The sequence below is a fragment of the Ursus maritimus genome, unplaced genomic scaffold (assembly GCF_017311325.1).
Source record: "Ursus maritimus isolate PB19 unplaced genomic scaffold, ASM1731132v1 scaffold_34, whole genome shotgun sequence".
NCBI lineage: Eukaryota > Metazoa > Chordata > Mammalia > Carnivora > Ursidae > Ursus > Ursus maritimus.
The window spans coordinates 23,072,269-23,094,046 of record NW_024426008.1 but is presented as its reverse complement, the minus strand read 5'-3'; the positions used below and the strand labels follow the sequence as shown (position 1 = coordinate 23,094,046).

At 47.1% G+C, this 21,778-nt stretch overlaps 1 protein-coding gene across 1 annotated transcript in view; it reads right to left on the bottom strand.

Moving 5' to 3' along the window:
* Positions 1–484: 484 nt before the first annotated feature.
* Positions 485–21,778, bottom strand: part of RCL1 (RNA terminal phosphate cyclase like 1) — a 57,327-nt gene continuing 36,033 nt past the window's right edge. Inside the window, exons 6-9 of the mRNA XM_040620302.1 lie at positions 18,104–18,229; positions 13,932–14,088; positions 10,886–10,989; positions 485–1,234 (exon numbers count right to left, since the gene is read on the bottom strand). Of these exons, the coding sequence (XP_040476236.1) occupies positions 1,084–1,234; positions 10,886–10,989; positions 13,932–14,088; positions 18,104–18,229 (538 nt within the window). The 3' untranslated portion in view covers positions 485–1,083. The remainder of the gene's footprint in view (positions 1,235–10,885; positions 10,990–13,931; positions 14,089–18,103; positions 18,230–21,778) is intronic.

Here is a 21,778-nt window from a genome sequence, read left to right as displayed (position 1 = left end):
CCATCTGGAAGAAAAGAGCAGGCTTACTGGAAGAGGTGGAGTCCTGGGGCGTGCAGACTCCTTAGCCGTGATGCAAACCCACTGCATGCCTGGCATCTCCCTGCCCGCGCCTGCCCCCACCCCGCCCCGCCCCACGTCATCACTGTGGGACTTGGGCCACAGGGGAAACCGATACAAACATGAAGCTCATGCTGCTCCCTGTGCTCCAGGTAACAAAGGTCTCTGTCTCTGACCCAAGATCCGCAGGTCTTCCGCTAGCGTCCACGGAGCAGTAATAATCTGACTTAGCAGCTTGCAAGTAGGGTCCAATTCCAGACTCTGACACTAATACATGCAGCACTTTAAATCAGGAGCTCTAATGTCTTCCCATTATAAATTTCAAAGGGATAAAATACCCTTTGTGAATTTTCTTAAGAATATAATAGAATCTACATCGCAGAGCTACCATGAGGATAAAATAAGAAAATGTACCGCACAGCTTAGATAGAGAAAATATCCAATAACTTTAATTGACCCCTGCCCTCCCCAGGCACTCCTCGCCCCACATACACATACGATGAGCCAGACGGGGGGCAGCACCTGCCCCCAAGATGTCAGTCCATTCAGAAGACGAGGGACAAATGGGCTTCATATACCAATTCTGACACGTGTGGAGCAGTGCACTCCACCCCATATTATCTCCTTTAATCCCTATAGAGAAACCGAGGGGGCTCAAAGCGGTCAGTCCTCACAGGAGGAACGGTAACAGACTCCACACGACAGAAGCCCAGGGATGCAGGTGTGAGGCTGTGCTAGCAGCACAACTGTGTCCTGAAGGCACACTCTTCATCCAGGTGAGCCACGGGAGCGGTCGTCATGACTGGGCCTCCTGAGGAATGTCAGTGCCACTGCAGAAATGGCTAGAAACCACATGATACAGAGATGTCTTCTATTTAAAAATTCTGATTTTTTTTAATGGAAAATTAAGAAAACCTTAATGTAAGAGCATGTCCTGTCCTGGATGAATTTGGACTTGGTCCCTTTGGGTGTCCGCAGCAGCTTCTGCTTTGTTTGTAGGCGTTGGGGCCTTATCTGGTGAGAGTATCACTTGAGGGTCTTGCTAAGGTTGGAGAAACCAATGCCAACACAGGTCATCAGCACTTTATCCCCACCCTTGAGTTCTTCACCACATGGCTTGGTTTCAATTTTAAACATAATCTGGAAAAAGCTCTTCAAATGCCGCAAAAACTCTATCCTAAAAAGGAAAAAACAAAAAAACAAAAAACGAGGGAGGAGTGAAAAAGGAATTCTATTTTCAAAAAAAGTTCTCCTTCCCCCACCTAGAACCCAAGCCTTTACTTTCACAGATCAAGAATATCTAAAATTAAGAACTTCTCAATCAAAGCTCATTAAATAGTATTTATTCACAGCCTGCCATTTTCCAAAGCTGATTTGGACAGCCTATAGAGACGCACACAATACAACAAGATAAACTAAATAAACTAAATAGGTTTTTAAAGGTCCGAGGTTAGTACACGACACATAAGTCATCTGGCCCCACGCATGTTCGACTGGACATAAATACAGCATTAGTCTCTGAGCAGCTCATGCAGAGAAACATGTACTCCCGTGACTCACAGAATCACGAAGTCAAAGCAAGCAGATGCCAAAACAGAGAAGTCTCTCTCTCCACTCCTCAACCTCAATAAAACCTTTCCATTTACACACATTTACTGAGTGCGTACTATGTACCAAGCACTGGGGATGTTGTGCTGGGGATGTTGCAGTCAACAAAAAAATCCCTTCTCTCATGAAATTGTCAATCTACTGGGGCAGACAAGTTAAATACTCTTTAAAAGTACTATGGAAATTTAAATAAAGTACACAAGGCAGGGGGGTGGGAAGAAATATGGGTATAACAGTATCTGTATGTATATGGCAGGCCATATTAAACAAGGTGGCCAGGGATGAGCTCACAGTAAACGTGACAAGGAGTTTCATAGAGCTGTTTCTTGTCATCTCCTTTAAGACAGAATGATGGCTTCACCCCAACAGTACCTTGGAAACAGCAACTCTATGGAAGGACCATGGTACAGGTAAGCAGGCTTCTACTGGTGTGCCCTAGCAGATTCAGCATCTCCCCAGCTGGCCCAACTGTAAGACTCACCTGGAGAGTTCATTAAACACACAGATTCCTGAAGGTCCTATTCAACTAACAACTAGTAGGGAGCAAGGGTCCACATGGTAGAGCCGGAAGCACAGGCCAACACAAAAACGGCCCCTCCCCACCCCTTACAGGCCCCATCTCCCCAGTGCACAGGGGACAGAAATCTATTATTAACAAGGATCCCTGGTGATTCTTTTTTTTTTTTAAGATTTTATTTATTTATTTATTTGACAGAGAGAGAGAGAAAGCGAGCACAAGCAGGGGGAGTGGCAGGCAGAGGGAGAGGGAGAAGCAGGCTCCTCACTGAGTCTGATGCGGGGCTCGATCCCAGGACCCTGGGATCATGACCTGAGCCGAAGGCAGATGTTTCACCAACTGAGCCACCCAGGCACCCCTCCCTGGCGATTCTTAATCAGGCAAGTTTGGGAACACTGGTTTAGTTAAGAACAGATGGTCTGCAAATCTGTAATGAAGTATCCAGCAACCCTGTGTCCTACTGCCTCCCAGATGAACCATCCGAACTCCCTACCCTAGCCAGATGGTTCTAACCCTGCCTGCACATGGAATCACCTGAGCTTTCAAAATACTGATTCTAGACATAGAGACCAACAGGAAAGAGTTGAGAGTCAAATAAACCCACATATTTATGGTGAATTGATTTTCAAAAGGGGTACTATGATAATTCAATGAGGAAAGAATAATCTTTTCAACAAATGCTGCTGGGACAGCTCCACATGCAGAAAGATGAAGTTGGGCCCTTTCCTCACATCATACACAAAAATTAACTCAAAATGCATTAAGGACCTCAATTTAACAGCTAACACATGAAACTCACGGAAGAAAATACAGGAGAAAATCCCCATGATCTTGGGCTGGACACTGGTTTCTTAAATACAACACCAAAAGCAGAGTGATAAAAAACAGATAAATCAGACTTCATCAAAATTAAAATCTTTTGTGCATCAACAGACACTATCAAGAAAGTGAAAAGACAAGTCCCAGAATGGAAAAAAAAATATTTGCAGACCATGTATCTGATAAGAGTCTGGTATTGAGAATATATAAAGAATTCTTACAACTCAATAATAAAAAAACGAAATAATCCAACTAAAGATGGGCAAAGGATCCGGATACACATTTCTCCAGACACACAAATAGCTAATAAGCACAAGAAAAGATGCTCAACATCATGAGTTATTAGGGAAATGAAATCAAACCACTAGGAGATCCCCCTTCACACCCCACAGAATACCTACAATCAAAAAGAGAGACCTCACATGTCTGGATGAGGATGTGAAGCAATGAGATGCCTCAACACTGCTGGATGGAATGTTAATACGGCATGGCCCTATGGAAAATAATCTGGCAGTTAAACCTTAAATAAGGATTTACCATGATCCATAATTCCCCACTTAGGTATAGGAACAAGAGAAATGAAGTACACACCCACACAAAAGCTTGACACAAATGTTTGTGATAACATTATTCATAACAGCCAAAAAAGTAGGAACAACCCAAATGCCCATCAACTAATGAATGGATAAACAAAATGCGGGGTGTCTATATGATGGAGTATTACTCGGCCTTGAAAAGGAGTGGAGTACTGACACACGCCACAGCACAGATGAACTCGGAAAACGCTGCGCTAAGTCAAAGAAGCCGTCATATCGTATCAGTCTATTTATACGGGAATCGCCAGAACAGGCAAATTATAGAGGCAGAAAGCAGATTAGTGGTTACCCAGGGCGGGGAAGGGGGAGGGGAGCGGGAAGGATAGGGAACAACCATGAGTGGGCAAAGGGTTTCTTTCTGTGGTGGTGAACATGTTCTAAAATTATGGTTGTTCTGAAACTGTGGTTATGGTGACACAACTCGTGAATATACTAAAAACCACTGAATTGTACACTTTATTTTTTTTAAGATTTATTTATTTTAGAGATACAGCATGCGGGCGCACGTGCACGTGCCTGTGGGGGAGGGGCAGAGGAAAACAATCTTGAGCAGACTCCCCCCTTGAGCGGGGAGCCTGACTCGGGGCTCAATCTCACAACCCTGACATCACGACCTGAGCTGAAACCATGAGTCAGACGGTTAACTGACTGAGCCACCTAGGCACCTCTGAACCGTACACTTTAAACGGGTAAACTGTGTGGTATGTGAGTTATATCTGAACACAGCTGTTCAAAATGAATAAATATATGATATTTGTGAAATTCAAAAGAAGTAGTGGGCCTGGCTCCCACCCTCACACAGTATATACCCAGCGAGCACAAAGCCTACTGCAGTGAATTTCGCACACTTCCGGTCCCTTTGTCCTTCAAACTACGAGGGAGAGCAAAGGGGTGGAACAACTCCTCAGCCTGTCCAGCTGACACAACCAGCACATCAGGGACTAAGAGAAGAAACAGCAGCTACCCTGGAAGGTAGCTGTGGTGTGTGGGGCACGCTCGTACAAAAGTCCCTCACTTCTCTGCTCTCTCCGTCTCCATCTTCACAGTAACATCCCATCTGGCAACTCTCCTACGAAAGCTCCCTCGGCCAGCAAGCTCTCCGGTTTCCACGGTATTCCTGGCTCACTCATGGTGTCGAATTAATGCTTCTGTAGAGTTGTCTCACAGCTGTCCGCTCCCCCTCTGGTAAAGCACCTCCAGGCAAAGACCATGTCTGCTGCTGAAACCTGTTTTCCCTGCTGGGCGCTCCAGCAGCTGCTCAGCGAGGCCCTGAAGAGAACTCAGGAGCTGGGGCTAGCTTTGACAAGGGACGTCCTTGGGGCGCCTGGGTGGCTCAGTCGTTGGGCGTTTGCCTTCAGCTCAGGGCGTGATCCCAGGGTCCTGGGATCGCGCCCCGCATCGGGCTCCCTGCTTCACTGGGAGCCTGCCTCTTCCTCTCCCACTCCCCCTGCTTGTGTTCCCTCTCTCGCTGGCTCTCTCTCTCTCTGTCAAATAAATTTAAAAAAAAAAAAAAAAAAAAAGACATGGGACGTCCTCACTCTCAGCAGTGAAGGAAAGCCCGTTCTTCCCTGCCGGCTTCCCTGTCTTCCTCACCAATTGAAGTTTTTTGTTTCTTGCTCTCCGTCCCAGCCCCACCATGCCCCTGCCCTGTCCTAGGAGAGAAAACACATACATCAAACCCACAGATAAACAATCGACATCTGCAGGCCAAGCTTCCAGCTGGCAGCGAGACACCGAGTGCTAGCCACCTCACCCCCTTGTCTGCGTTCGAAGGGGAAAACAGCCTGTTCTGTCGCTGCCCGAGTGAGCACAGCCCAGGGCGCGCTCTGCTCCCGAGCCTGCCCAGCCTGCTACGCTGTGAATCGCTGGACTGTGCTGGGAAACCCAGACGCCCTCGGCAGCTGGCAGAACCCCCGAGGGGCCTCCGCGTGCCCTGAGCACCTGGAGAAGGACGGAGAAACACAGGCTGGAGTGTACAGCCCCACATATTTGCAGCCTCGTGGTGTTTGTAGCCTTTGGAACAGCTAGGAAAAGCAAAGTCAGTTCCACGTTCTACAAGATGTTCTGCCAGCCCCTCTGCCTGTCTGAGGAAGCCTGCATGAAGGGGCTGGGGGGGGGGGGTTCAGAATGGGCTCCCACCTCCGGCTGCTTCTCCAGAAGCCGAGAAATAACCACAGACGATGTTAAATCCTAACTGTCTCCTGAAGGAATTCAACAAGTCACATCCGTGCTGCCCTGCGCCCTTCACCACGCGCAGCTCTGCATGGCTGTGGCCATACCTCCGGGTCCCCTTCTGGGACACAAGCACAGGGCCACACAGAAGAGGAGCTGTGGCTCACTGACAGCAGCTCTGCTCCTCGGTGGAGCACAGTGACCACCTGCCCAGTGTAACTGGCAGCTTTGCAGACTGACCATTTTGGGCAACTGGAACTCTTTCTATACGACTCCTGTGCGAAGGACATGAACTCCTGACTTAGACAACTGCAGAGTGAGCTTTTTTGTTGTTGTTCAGGAAAAAGTGATGATTTATTTTCAGAAAAAAAAAACCAAAAAAAAACACAATACTTTTGTGGAAAAACACTTTCCATAAAAGCTTCCAGTCCCTCTGACAAACATGTCTCAGAGAATTCTGGAGCACAGAGATCATTTTTCCTGTGTCTTTTCAAACGGTGAGTTGTTCCTACCACCACTGCCACTCCTGGTCAACAGGTGAAGGCCACTGGGCTCATGGGTACCTGCCCGTTGAACCCCAACTGCCTGGGACTTGCCAGGCAGCCCACCCATCCCTTAAACACCAACCCCCTCACCAGGTCACCCTCCTGAAGCCTGACACAGAGAGGGTGACAGGATCATGGGCGAGCCCTCTCCCCGGTAGCTCCACAGACACAAAAACTGACAGAGGGTCCCTGCCTCCTGCTCCACCAAGTCACTTCAATATTAGGGTTACCTCTTCTCAGGCCTAAGGTGTTGCTCCACCAAGTCACTTCAATATTAGGGTTACCTCTTCTCAGGCCTAAGGTGTTGCTCCACCAAGTCACTTCAATATTAGGGTTACCTCTTCTCAGGCCTAAGGTGTTGCTCTGGAAGTTGAGGGGTAAGTTTCAGGAGTAGGAAGAGAATTCTGTTCAATGGGACCCCATAGTCATGACACACCAGCTTTTAAAAAATACACGGGTGGTGCTTTTTCTGCCAAAAGTGGCTTTCCCGAAGCCCGCCGACCTCTGTTCCAAGAACGAATGCTCACAGCGAGTTCTCTGCCAAACTCAGCCAAGGACCCACATCTCCCCCAGCCTCTCTGTTTCCTGCTACCTTTATAACTGATTTTAACTACTTCACTCTTTTCATCCGAAAAGTAAAGCTATCCCTGGCTTTTTTCCATATGCCAAATACGTTCTGGGGTACAAACAGCATAATAGAAGTGATGGGGCTTTGCAGGATTTCAAGCACTCCCCAGAGGTAAGGTGGACTGGGCCGCACTAGCTTGCAGACAGCAGCTAAGCAACTGAGCCCAAACAGCCGGGCATTCTCTCATTTGGTCTCACACTGCTGTGCTTCAGACTGGGGGAGCCGACAGCCCCGAGCAGTCGGTGTGAACAAGGACACTGGGCTCTCGCTCTCCAGCACTTCACAAGCAGTGGAAAGAGGTCATTTATTAAAGTGAGAAAAAAAGAAAACAAAGTGGCATGGTTTATTTTAGACTTCTAACTAAAGATAGAAGGAGATCATTTTACAGCAGAATTTGAAACGAGGACTCTGTGAAAAGATGCAGCAGGGCAGCCTGCCTGAGGCGTGGAGGTGCCCGGAGCCCAACGATGTGGATGGAATCCCAGCTCTTACACAAGAGCACAGTGCGTCAGGGAAGCAGGGACTCTGGACGAGACCGTCTCAGTCAGAACCCCACTGGCTGACCTGTGTGCCGCCGGGCACATGACTCGACCTCTCCTGCCTCAACCCCCTCACCTGTAAAATGGAGCATGAAAAGTACCTATCTGCCTTTACCGCCCCCATAGGGTTATCATGAAAACTAAATGAATTGTATTTTTAAAGCACCTAAAACAACTTCTGGACAACAGTAAACACTGTAAGTGTTCATTAAATAAACCAACCCTACCGAATTCTTGGGAATCACAAATAAGATGTGTATGGGGTGTTTAGTAACATGACTGCAGGAGGTTGGTCATAATGAATACAGAATTAGAGATAGCTGAGCAGACAACTCACAGTGACTTCAGGCCCGAGAACACCCAAAGCAAGTTATAGGCCTCCTGGTGTCCGAAGTGACCTTACCGGGAGACTAGACGTCCCGGGCTGAGGGGACGCCCAGGCACAAACCTCCACTTCCAGCATCGACTGAGCTCCGTGAGGCTCACTGCACGGCTGGGAGGGCTGACTACCAGATCTCATGCAAGCCTCACTCCATCTCTACAAACCGATGATTTCAGGACCATTCACCATCTCCACTGACGAGACAGGTGCCAGGGTGCTCAGTGCCTGGTCCAGTCTCCTGAGCTCCGGGGCAGAGCCAGACCGCAAACCCAGGTAGGCAGGACTCCGACACCTGCGCTCACGCAGAATGCAGCACGCTCTGGCGACCGCAGCTGCCAATCACGAACAATCTCTGAAAGTGCTCATTAGGATGTTCGTTAAAATTGACTTTTCCTGCTGTTCACCCTGCCTTAAATAAAGTGTAAATCCTTCCCTAACCTCTAAAGTTAAGCTTTTTGAGGAGAAGGCAGAACCACTCTCATCAATTATAACCATCTAAAACTCAATAAATTCAACAGAAATTGATTCTACACACACTAGCATGCCATTTAATACTATTTTATTCTACTGAGAAAAAATCTCTCTGGCCTTCCTGAAGAATTTCACACATATAGACTTACTTTCTCAAGTAACAGAAAAAACCACCAAGAGCAATCTCCTGAAGTAAGACAGAGGGAAGAGGAAAAGGAGGGAAGAACACAGAGACCCTTATTTTCCAGAAAGGATTTGAAAGCAACATTGCATGAAAAAAGATCCTCCTTAATCCCAGTGCTCTGTAAACAGACATTTGAAAAGCTATTTATAAAAATCAAAATGTGCGAAGTGCCAGCATACATTTCTTCAAGGAGGATCTTGCTTCTGGTTTTTGTTAGAAATCAGGTTTCAGAAAACAAATTTTTATGACTTTAACTGCTCATAAAAGAAAGTGTGACAGTTTGATCTCAAAAGCTCTTGAATCTGACTAGGATAAACTGCTCGCCCCCAAGTATGATCATCCTGACGATGGATTCCGTCCCCTTCCACCCTTAACTGTACACGAACACAATGTGAACTTCGCTTATTGGGTGCCTCATGGACATATGCTTCTCCCCGCCTTTGCCTTCACCACTTTGGGTCACTGGAGCCTTCCATAATGATAAAGGGCAAAAAGGGCCCTAATCAGATACAGCTTCCAAAAATAAACTCCCTTACCCTCACCCTTGTGCCAGTTTACCAAAAAGAAGGTCGGCTGTCCCCTCCCTTACATGAAGCCCCGGGAGGCAGGTAATCCAGAGGACAAATGTCCTGTAAGGCCTAGCCTCAAGTCTCAAAACACTAATTCTGCAATCTGTCCTACTCCTCTAAAGCTCCATTCACAGCAGACCACTTTGTTTTCCCAGGAGATGTTATAATTTTAGGCAAAGTCTCTGGAAGACAGGACACTGCAATTAATGTGTGGTGAGGAGTGAGTCGAGTAGGACACAGGAACGTTTAAAAACGTCCAGTCACATCTTGACCATCTCCACAGGGGCCGCGGACTTGAAAAGATTATAAAGGCTCTGGAGCCAAACTGGAAAAAAAAAAAAAAGTCTCCAAAAGCAAAAAAGAAAAAAAAAAAAAACTGTCAAGGAAAAATAAAAATATACATTCCATTTTTCACATAATGTTCTGCCAAACTCCACGCCCCACGACCACACACGTTTCTAGACACAGCCTCATACTATGCGAGCAGTCAGGCCCTCCGCTGCCCCGGAGTGGAGGCCGGGAAGCTGCAGCCTTGAGAGCCGCTAACCAGCTGAAGGGGCCGCAGCGGGCAGACTAGCGGCCACTGCCAGCAAAGTCTCCATGGGAAGCAAATCTCTGCACTCAGGGTGCTGTGCTCCCAGCCCGACCCCCTCTCTAATTGCCCAAGTTACAAAGTCTATCTTAGCAATGTTGAATCCTGGTGTTAGAGTGCCATTTACTCAATTTCCGGTTTCCTGTGCTGTGAAATACTTTACACAAGCTATCGGGAGATAGTGTGGTCCTCACCAGCCCCCTGCTTATCAGTCTTCCCCCTCTGTTAACAGAATGTACTCTCTTCCATCTCCTTGTTCCAAAACAATCTCCCACCACCCATCAAAAAAAAAAAAAAAAGCCTCCATAAGGATCTCCCCCAGTCTCCTGGTCTCCCCAGCCACAGCAGAGTGCACCCCTCTCCCAACGTGAAGGCACCACCATTCTTCAGTTATCACAGTACTGTACCTTTCAGATATACAGCATCGGTACCATGATAACCGAAAAAGGACAGTTCAGTCTCATATCTAGCTAAGTATCTCTGCCCACACAAGGCCCACCCAGCCCGCTCCTACCCACAGATGGTCAGGTAAGGATGTCAGGTAGACACACACACACACACACACACACACACACACACACACATCAGTGCCCAGAGGCTGTTACTATCAATGGGAAGTGCTTCTGCTACTCTGCTGTGTATCATTTAAGTCTTGTTTATCATTAAGCCTGGGCTGCTCTTTTTGGAAAATGCTTGCCCTCATGCCTCAGCGGTCAACTTCGATGATACCCATGGCCTCAAACTCACCTCTCTCTAATTTCCCCACTAACCCAGGGGCAGGATATGAACTTTGCCTCCTCCTTCATCTTTCCAGCCTGCTCACATCCTATTGTCTTGGACAAAAACACAGTCCTTTTTGCCACAATAAAGGAGAAGGGGGGTTTAAAAAACAAACAACAAAACCCAAGCTATAACAGAACCAGGAGTTTACCTCCAAAATGGAAACAAAATCTAAGGCACAGACAGGAGAACTGCCCAGTATTTATCACATAACTGATGACATGGGAATGACAGACAGGAATGGTGAAGCTACAAGAAAGAATGAAAAGTAAAATCCTTGTTTAGGGTGACAGCCTCCAGCTCTCTAACCATCAGTACAAGCAGGTGTTCACAGAGATGAGCTGTGTGGGGCACAATAGCTGTGTTGTTCTGTGCAAGTGGAAGATTATTCCAGACAGCACGGTAAGGCTGAAGGGAACAACTCACGTNNNGGGAGACAGCGGTCCGAGCAGGACTTTGGAAACATCCTGCTGTCCAAGGGTCATGAGCAACAGAGCCAGGCTCTGGTTGGTCGAGTCCACACATCCACCCTGTAAACACAAATACTTTAAAGATTAATCGTTGTACCAACTAGAAAATGGAAAACCAACAAAACAGAGGGAAGGAAATAACCGCAGACACCCAGAGTATCAGAACCACAGAAGAGCAGACTACAAAGTCTAAGCAGTAATAAAACAGAGGGCAGGTCTTTTAAGAGTAACCCTTATACCAACTAACTTCAGGGAGTGAAAGGAACAGTTAATAAAAACAACTGTAATCATGGAGACTATGAGTTTACTGAGCTGTATCTAGTGAAAAATGAAACATTGCCTTTGTAATGAAAGCAGCAGCAGATATACAAGCCAAAACGCATCATCAGCTCTAGGCAATGTATAGTTAATTACCTAGGGCTACGGAACACGGCCTCTCTTTATGTGATCCGTCCTGGAGCTAATCTGACGTGCCCAGACTGTCACCTTCCATGGGTCTCATCTACGCACACATTCCACTACACTCAGAAACTGCTGGCCTGTTGCAGGAGCTTCTCGTCTCTCCCCGCTGTGCACCTTAGCACAGAACTTGCTCCCTCTAACTGCCTAAAATGAAACTGTTCTCCTCCCTCTCTCCTTATCACTGTGTTGCTTTTCTACCATCCTCACTGCCTACTACTATGTGCTGGACCAATATCTTAGTGTGATCAGTATGTTAGGGTCTGTGCACAGGATTCCACGGAGGGAGTAGTGGAGGCAACCCCAAGGCACAGGGTGCAGTCCCTGTTTTAAGTGGCTTTGCTCTTATTGCAAAGATGAGATGGCAGCAGGAACAGAGACAATTCAGGCAGAGCCAGCGCTAGCTATGCAGTCACTAGAGGCTGCGGGCACTGGCGCTGCCAAGGCGGCGGGAGAGTGCAGTCACTCAGCCGGCTTATGATCCGCTATTTATGGGGATACAAAACACACACTCAGCTGTACATGTGGGCTCCCACTGGGCTACTCTGTGACTCGATGCTTCCGATGCCCCCAGGTCTGCTGGAAAGAGACAGAAGCGTCCCCTACAGTCAGGGAGAGGGTCTGCCAGCCACCACAGGACCCAGGAAGGGACACCTGCACATGTCAACGGAGCCTGAGGGATGCACATAAAACACAAAGTCTTTCCTCACACAAGCCTAGATGACAAACTTCCTGAACTAAGTAACAGCCAGAACAAGAGCTTGATCATTTACTCCCAGCTTCCAGTTACTCTCTTTCAAAAATCACCAAATTAAAAAAAAAAAAAAAATCATTAAATTTAGCACCAACCATTGGGCTGATGTAGCATCAAAAGAGCTGAGGCCAGACCCTGACCACACTCCTTCCAGAGGATTTCATCTGACCCGGTGCTTCCTTCCACCACTACTTCCCAGTTGAATGGTGAGAACAGGGGATGGAGGCACACCACTGAAGACACACTTGCAGGTTCCCTGTCTTCATCTTAATTAGACGGATGTGAAATAAAGCCATTTAGGACCTAGAAATCCTAATTAACTCTGAAACAGTTCATTCTTACTTGTTCCACCTTGTGACCAACTACATATTTTCAAGAATGCTGACTTGGATCAGGGGAGTAGACTGTTTATAAGCTGTTTTCCTTAGTGAGGCCTGTACAGGGACCCTTGACCCAGCCATCACCCTACCACAGTGATCAATGACAGTGGCAAAAGGAAGTGAATGAAAGAAAAAAAAAAAAATCACACTGTACCCGCCTTACTGGTTTTATTTCGCTGGGCTCACATGTGATTTTTGTGGCTTTCATCAGGGCAAAACTTCCCTGGGAGACTCCAGAAGGACCCACAGAGAGGTCTAGTAACTGAGAATAGATACACAGACAAATGCAGAGATGAAAGGTTCTTGAGGTAGACAGAAAAGACAGTTGACAAACACCACACACCATCTAGTAGCAAACCACCCAGAGTACAGTCCTCACCGGTGCTCAGTTCGAGAACGTGGGGCCTCGCCTACACAGCAGAGACGTGACCATCCCTCAAAGCCTGAACTGCATTCTGTACGTCAAGGGCAAAGTTTCAGCTTTCAGATGTGAAACCAAGGCAAAAGATCATGCAAAACGACAGAAACCTTGGAGCTGCATTTGTGACTCTCATCTAACCAAGCTTATGGGATCTTAAAGAATATTTTCAGGCAGCTTCATCTTATTTTCTCCTGCCATCATTCTTCCTTCCCTTCCAATTTCTTCCTTGCTCCTTTTAGGTCAGCTCAACTGCCTTTAGGACACAGTGAGTGTGTGTGTGTGCACGTGCATGTTGCTTGCACAGACCGACAGAGAGAAGACTCTGGCAACTGGAAGGACAGGCTGGTCCGGGCAGGGCTGAGCTGTGTCCCACAGCAGAGATGCAGATGCAAAATGGCAACTGGTGAAGTCCTGTCTTTCGCTGCGTTCGATCTTCCCAAGCCCCTACTGTGAGCCGACGCAGGACTGCCTTCCCCAGACATCGTTCTGTGCTCCACAGCACACTGCAAAACCCAGCCTATCAACACGGCTTTCTATCTGAACTGTCACATACCAATCCAGATGTCCAGCTTCTCTTGAAAAATCTGAAAACAGTGAGCCCCTGCTCCCTTATGGCGGGGACTCGAGGAGCTGAGAGACAGTGCCTGCATCAGTCAGGGCAGTGTGTGCTCTTCAACTGGCCAACCACCACCAAACAGGCTTCATTTTTTTACCCCCTCTCTCTTGTATGACTCTGTTCTAGTTCCTTCCTCTCTCCATTAAACTTACCTGCCCTGTTTCCCAAACCAGTGGGACTGGATCTCTGCTCACGGACTAGCTTACCTAACCCATTCAAGTAGTTAATACGAAACTGTTGAATGGGTAGGAACAGTTAACTCCTTGGCTTAAGCCCTTGGACGGGAAGAAAGCTGCTAAGGAATAAAAATGAGAGACAATGAACCACTTCCTGATGGCTTTGCTCCCAGACCTGCAGGGGCTGAGGACATACCCTATAGATCTCTTCGAGCAGCAGCTTGGCACAGTTCCTGCCGAGGTCCTCCGGAAGCACTGCTGCTCCCTGGCCCTGGGGGTTGGAGGCCAGTTCAGCACTGAGGAAGGTGCCATTGGTGGTCTCGGCAACCAGTGACAACCCAAAGCCCGGAGACCTGGGGATTCAAAGGCACAGACATGAGTAGGGTTCATAAAGTGGGGGGAGCGGGGCGGGGGGGGGGGGCTTTCACATTCACCAGCAAAAGGAAGAGAGAAGACAAACATCTTTTTGATGGCATTCTGTCTGGCCACACCAAGCCTTCCTAGAGTTCCTACTGGCTTATATTAGAAATATAAATGACTTAGTGAGAGCATACAGGGCAGAAGCAAAGATTGCGCAAGTTTGCATGGCTTTTCCCCTTGGCCCTGCCTTCCTTCTCCCCACTCCTACACTGGGAAAGATCCTACTGTGCGCGTTTGCTAACGATCCACATATAAAGTAACATTAACCAGGGATACCAGATATTGAGCACCTACTTATTGCCAGTTTCTGAGCTAGGGGCTTTGACACCACAACTCTGCAGAGTAAATATTACCACCCTCATTTTACAAATGAGAAATTAAGCAACCAACACCAAGCCCACACAGCTAGAAAGTGACTGAGATGCCTTTCAAACACAGGTCTTCCAGACTCCAAAGTCCATGAAAGTTCTCCACCACAGTACTCGGCCTTCAACCAATTCAGAAGGTATAAGCGGCCGGAGGCCACCGATGACAGCCCTTCTTCCGAAATATCAGGCTATTCCCCCATAATGAAAAGTACCACACGAGCCAGAAAGGGCCTACAGACCTTTGTTTGAAGAACATCCCTCACTCAGAATTCATTTACTCTAACCAGTGAGCTCGCACCATGTTCTCTTCGGTGGTGTTCCTACCACCAACAGCCATAAGCTAACACCCTTCTTGTCCAGAATCAGAGCTGACTCATTCACCCATGCATCCAACAAACATTTGGGGGAAAGCTTCCATGGCCAGGACCTGGAGCACCACGGTAACAGTGCTCACAGAGCTTAGTGACAACCAGTTTGGCACAAAATAAAGTCGGTCCATGAACAATAAAAACAGCACCTCTCCATAAAACTTCCAAGTTTGACATCTCAGACATCTACTTTGCCCATGCCTTTTAAAAAATATGTACTTCCCAGCAGTATACCCACATGCAACCACTACACACGTGCCCCCTTTAACACAATTCAACACCCATGTTCCTAAAGCACTGTGTCCAGCACAAAACAAGCCAAAGCACCCATTTCAGAAAAACTATCTACAAAATTAATAATGTTTCAAAATGTACTGTATGAGCTACATTGGTCAGTCCTTAATTTCTTTAAAAAAAATTTTTTTGTCTATGCAGCCGAGGGTTAATGGCACCTACCAAGGAAAGGGGGTGAATGAGAACAAAGGTTCTGGGGCACTCCGAGTCATGCTTTACCGCCTAACCCCGTGCCGCCCAGCCATCACACCCATGGGACAATCTCGAGCAGCCTCCGAGTCACCTGAGCAGGAGGAAGGAGGGCATGGGCTCAGAGGTACAGGTGGCACCATACCCACGTGAAGAGTAGAAAACAGAGGGAGGCAGAACCAGCAGATAAGCTGCCGTCACTGCTTTCGCCCACTCACTTACGGTCCCCAAGAATTTCTGAATCTTTCCATCCATGTGAAATCTCTGAGGTGCGTGTAGTTGTTATTATGATAAACTTTGTATTTGATCAAGACTGTTCCATTTAACATTGTATTCGTTTTAGGAAAAAACAAAGATCGAGCCCAGTGTGTCATGTTCCCTGCTCAGTGGGGAGTCTGCTTCTCCCTCTACACCTCCTCTCTGCTCGTGCTCTTTCATAAATAAATAAATAAATATCTTAAAAAAACAAAACAAAACTTCCCAATTGGTAAAGGTCCAGATATTTTTCAAAGATCATGAACTGAGGGGCGCCTGGGTGGCACAGCGGTTAAGCGTCTGCCCTCGGCTCAGGGCGTGATCCCGGCGTTATGGGATCGAGCCCCACATCAGGCTCCTCTGCTGGGAGCCTGCTTCTTCCTCTCCCACTCCCCTGCTTGTGTTCCCTCTCTCGCTGGCTGTCTCTATCTCTGTCGAATAAATAAATAAAATCTTAAAAAAAAAAAAAAAAAGATCATGAACTGAGCTGAAATTAAGAGTTAGACGGTGCCATGACTGAGCCACCCAGGCCCCCCAGACTGTGAGAATCGAAATGGGACAACAGGCAACTGGGCATACCGGTCACGGAGCCACAGAGCACCCAGAACTGCTGCTCCCCAAGGTTCTAGTCCACAACACACACTCTCAGTCTTAGAGTTCAATAAACCTCATTACATGGATACCCCAGTGAATCAGAAGAGGAAAACACCCACTATGTCTTCATCATTTCCTAACAGAGAGGGAAGAGCACCATTTGTCCTCCGTAACTTGAGATTTAGGAAACATAAACCTAACATGCATTGCTTTCACATGTAATTGTTTTTAAGCGGGGCTTGGAGTTGATGACCCACAAATGTCCATCACGCCCACATCCTGATCCACATATGAGCTTCCCATTCACCCTCAGCAAGGATGGGGCTGGACTGCATGCCGGGGTCAGCTGAGTCGATGGCATTAGGAAAAGCTGCACCACAGTGGGGGCAGCATGGCCTTCAGACCTGCTGTGCCTCGTTCCTGGACACCCTCACAGAGCCAGCACCCAGAGAGAGAAGGCACGATGGAGACCAGGTCACTCAGTCAGCTGCTGCTGCGGCTACCTACTCTCCCCATGGCTCCGTAATCCCCTCTCCCCAGAGAAGGGCTGAGAAGGGGAGAGAGAGGGAGGAGTGGCATGAGAAGCATTAGCATTTCTGCAGTACCTACTGTGTGCCAGCCACCGCACTAGCGGCTTAACTATGTGATCTCTCAAATCTGTACGCTAACCTACCGATGCCGGCATTCTGACTCCCACCACATGAATGAGGAAAGCGCTGGTGATATCTGAGCAGTGCACCAAAGGTTTGGGACCATCACTGACCTTTCCAAACCCAGAGAAAGGGCCAGCCTGGCACACAAATCCTTTCCCGACTGTACCCTCTGACACCCCACCCCTATTACTCTGAACTATGAGCCGCCACCACATTGCTGAAATCACCTTCATCTTTCCCATGGACCTCATCAAGGTCAGAAATGCCGTAACCACTCAGCCCTCCTGTGCTCTCTCTCCTTCTGTGGCTGAAGTCAAAGAAAAGCAGATGGAAGGGCTGTGAGAAAGGATGGGCTGTGCTACTACTTAGCAAAAAAATGATTTCTGAACCCACAACAGCCAATCTCTGACGTTCTTATTTTTAGGAGACACAACCTGCAAGCTTTAGACTGTATGTGTAACGATACTGTCATTTGCATTGAAATGATTCAGCAAAAACAAACACAGAAAACCCACACACAAGTAAATATGGCGAAATATTCGCTGTTAACTACAAGCAGTGGGAACACACAGGTGTTCACTGTGCTAGCCTTTCAATTTTTCTGTATATTTAACATTTTCGTAATTAAAAAATTAGTTTTTAATTGCTTCCCTAACTTACTGGTTGCTAAATATACAAGCAAAGCCTGAAACAAGTATTTTCATTACACAGATCATCATTAACTTTTTATTTTCTAAAGTGAGGTTTTCCACAAAGGCTTTAACTAAATCCAAGTCAAATCTGCAATAACAACTTTCTTTGGCTCTAGGGGTGTTGTTCCCCTTAATGGAGAGAGACACCGACTGGCACAGACCAACAAAGGATATTTTCCCCTAAACTGTTATTTACTCAGGGTGGAAGAACTTGTTTGCTTTAATTTTTTGTGGGAACAGATGGGATTTAAAGCTGGAAGCAGCGTTTATTAATAGCTGGGTTTTAACTGCCCCAGGCCAGGGTCTGGACCCCTCATCTCTAGCACTGGCCACTGCAATACTTTCCACATGACAGGTGCTCAAAAGATGACCACTGGTGACAACGGCAGTAAATCGGGAGCAAATTAATTCTGAAATCACTCCTCTTCCTCTGGCTGCCGACACACACCTGGCAGCTTTTACTGCAGTCAGGACAAGAGTGTGAAAAGGCATGGTTAGCTGCAGAAATAAGCTCTAAAAATGCACAGACACTTACTTCCCAGAGTTGACTCCTTTCATGTGGTCTGTGTAAATATAGATATCGGGTATAAACTTGTTGAGGATGCTCCTTGCAGAATCCACGATCCGGTTGGCCATCTGTGGTGACACGCGCACGGAGTACCTGCAATCCACAGTTAAGGGTGCCATTCTGCTTGGACTCCAGATAGAGAAAGGTCTGCTATAAAGCTAGGGGCTATTTGTGGAACTGTAATAAAATGCCATTCTAATGCCATTCTATTTTCCAACTGTATTTAATTGCTTAACTTTGTAATACCTTAACTAGATGTTTAGATCATTTTTGTTACTGTATTATTATACAGTTTTTATATTATCGTTATAAAATGATCACAATGAAAAATACACAGATGTAGAGAATTGGAAAGTATAAAATAAGAGTTCCCAACCCTGCTCTAGAGTTCCTACCCAATGCCCCTCCCCTCTCCTAGAAATGGTTCAACTCAATTTCAGAACAAGAGGAGAAAACGGCCTGCCTGTCTAGCATAAGCCAGGCTCCCTTTGAAGTGTTCTCCGACCCTCCCCACTGCTGGAACCAATGAGTCTTTCCCTTGTGAACCTAAGGCTAGAACAGACACACCACACTGGGGCTCACCTGGGCCAATCCCAATCCACCCCTGGTCTGTTGACAGGAAAAGCAGAAAAAGATTTGTTTTTGTTTTGTTTTGTTTTGTTTTTTTAAAGATTTTATTTATTTATTTGACAGAGACAGCCAGCGAGAGAGGGAACACAAGCAGGGGGAGTGGGAGAGGAAGAAGCAGGCTCCTAGCAGAGGAGCCTGATGTGGGGCTCGATCCCAAAGCACAGGGATGGGATCAGGCCCTGAGCCAAAGGCAGACACTTAACGACTGCGCCACCCAGGTGCCCCAGAAAAAGATTTGTGAAAGAGAGTACGGTAGCTGTTTATAAAGATCTAAATAGGTTTGTTACAACTCACAGAGCTTATTTTCAATTATTTGTCAGTTACTCCGTTTGTGGATAATACAGGACAACTGCTACCTTATAATCAAAATATTGATAATTAGCACTTTTACACCAGAGGCACCCCCAGAAAGAAAAGGAGGAAGATATAAGCAACTCAAATGAAAAGGCTGGTGTTTTATTTAAAAAAAAATTTTTTTTTGAGAGAGAACGCGAGCATGGGGCGAAGGGGGAAGCAGAGGGAGAGGCAGAGAGAGAGAATCTTAAGCAGGCTCCATGCCTAGTGCAAAGCCCAACTTAGGGCTTAATCACACAATGCTGAGATCATGACCTGAGCTGAAATCAAGAGTTGGATGCTCAACTGACTGAGCCACCCAGGGGCCCCGAAAAGGCTGATTTTTACAGAAGTAGAAACAATTACCTAAAATTAGACTTTATTATAGAGACTGGCTCTCCCTAATGCCACGAATCAAAAAATAATTAAGTATGGGGGCGCCTGGGTGGCACAGAAGTTAGGCGTCTGCCTTCGGCTCAGGGCATGATCCCGGAGTCCTGGGATCGAGCCCCACATCAGGCTCCTCTGCTAGGAGCCTGCTTCTTCCTCTCCCACTCCCCCTGCTTGTGTTCCCTCTCTCGCTGGCTGTCTCTATCTCTGTCGAATAAATAAATAAAATACATTAAAAAAAAAATAATTAAGTATGGAGCACTTTTGATGTGCAATGTTCAGTCAAGACGTAGCTAGTATGTGGCTAAAGAAAGAGAGAAGTAACAACATGTGATCTTCCCATTACCCTGACACAAACCCCACATGGCAAGTCCAACAGGGAAAACAAGGTGTGTGATCTGGCCGTTCTAGCCCAACTGTGCAAAAATTACCATCAACGACAAACTCAATTTTCATCTGAGCTGCAGAAACAAAATGCTCAGAGCCTACAAAGACCTTGGCTGGCATTCACTCCCCTCTCTGACCCATCCTGCACCATCCACTGAAAGATCAGTCTTCCTCATGCTAATGAGAATCCACAGTTCCGTTAGTCCAGACCCTCCTAGACCTCTCGGTCAGTCTGCTCAGTGTTTGTCCCCACCCTGGCACCATCACCCCCTCCACTTACCCAAACTGTCCAAATTCTTCAACCTGAACTGCCTTCCTTCATTCTTCATTCTCCCCAACACCGCCCAGCCAGCACCAGACCGTGATCTCCACTTGACCTTACCGTACGTCTCCCTTCATCTACACACACTGTCCTTGCCCATCAACAAGCCCACGCATTCCTTAAGAGGGACTCTGCTTCCATATGGAGCAGAGCTCTCTGATGACTCTCATACCCTATTTTTGTACTCAGCAATACTCAATAAATATTTGACTTGACTCAAAGGACAAACCTGAAATGAGGAAAGAGCAAAGAGGGATTTTTCAATACACACACAAGGCCCCATTACATCACCACCTCTCTGTCCAGAATGTACTTTTGACCACAGGCAGCTGAGACAAACAGTCCCGGGTCTCACACCCTTTGGACCAGGTGGGTGCTGTTCTCCTGAGCCTGATGCTGCCCACTCTCCTGAAGAGAGCACACATGTCACTCTCCTGACATACAATCCCACAGCATCCACGGGTCCCAAAATTCTTTCAGGTACATTAATAACTGATCTTACACTCACAGTGACCCCGTGGGCCAGAGCCATGGATTCCTACTTCCAGCGCTTACACTGAGGACAACCAGATCACAGATATGAAATACAAAATTAAACACAACTGACTTCACAAAGACAACCTCTTCCCTCCAACCCCCAGAGACATGTAAAAACCAGGTGGGTAACTCAGCTCAAGGCCAGTGGAGTCCTACACCAGAATCCTGGCAGTGGAGACGGACAAGGTGGCTATACGTCAGAGTCACCGTGGAACCACCTGGCTTGGGTGCGGAGGCCCTACTGAGGGATGGCTAAGAGTTCTAGAATCAGACCATCCATGCTCAAGTGCCAGCGCCAGCACACTGCATCATTCTGGGCACACCTCCTCATCAGTACGAGAAGGAATAATAACCATAACATTCTCCTCCCAAGGTTTGGAGGCTCAAATGAAATAATGCAAGTAAGGTGCTTAGTGGTGCCTGTGTGAGGTAGGAGCCCAGTGAACGCCAGCTATTGCTTTTCTCAGTTAGTCCAAGATTCAAATCCCAAAGCAGAGGTTCCTATCCTTTCAGAAACCAGAGATCCCTCTGGGAATCTGATGAAAGCCATGGACACTCCCTCAAGAAACACGCACACGTCATTGTGCAGACAATTTCAGGGGACTGTGACTCTCCGGAAGCCCTTATATAAATACCATATTAAGAACTCATATCCAAGAGAGACAATTTCACAGCTACAGGCGATATGGAACTCCTACCCTTATCACTCCCTGGTGTTCTAGGTCAGAGAAAGCACATGCAAGTGAGCAAATGTGTGTGTGTGTGTAAAGAGACAAAGAGGCTGATTCTCTAAGTACCTGCCTCACAATCAGAGAAAGGAAATCAGTTTGTCCTACAAATTCCAACTCACTCCCATCTTCTGCCTCTACCCTAGCTTCTTCATTTGACTCTTACGTGCCAGATCATGATTCTGGCATAGTGACGCGAACTGAAAAGAGAATGCTCCCTTCTCGCCACCACCCCTCCTCAGGCAGGGGGAGAATGAGAGTGGGTGGCATTAAATAAAAGGTAACCACACTGTCCAGTCACTGCTGCTGGCAGGA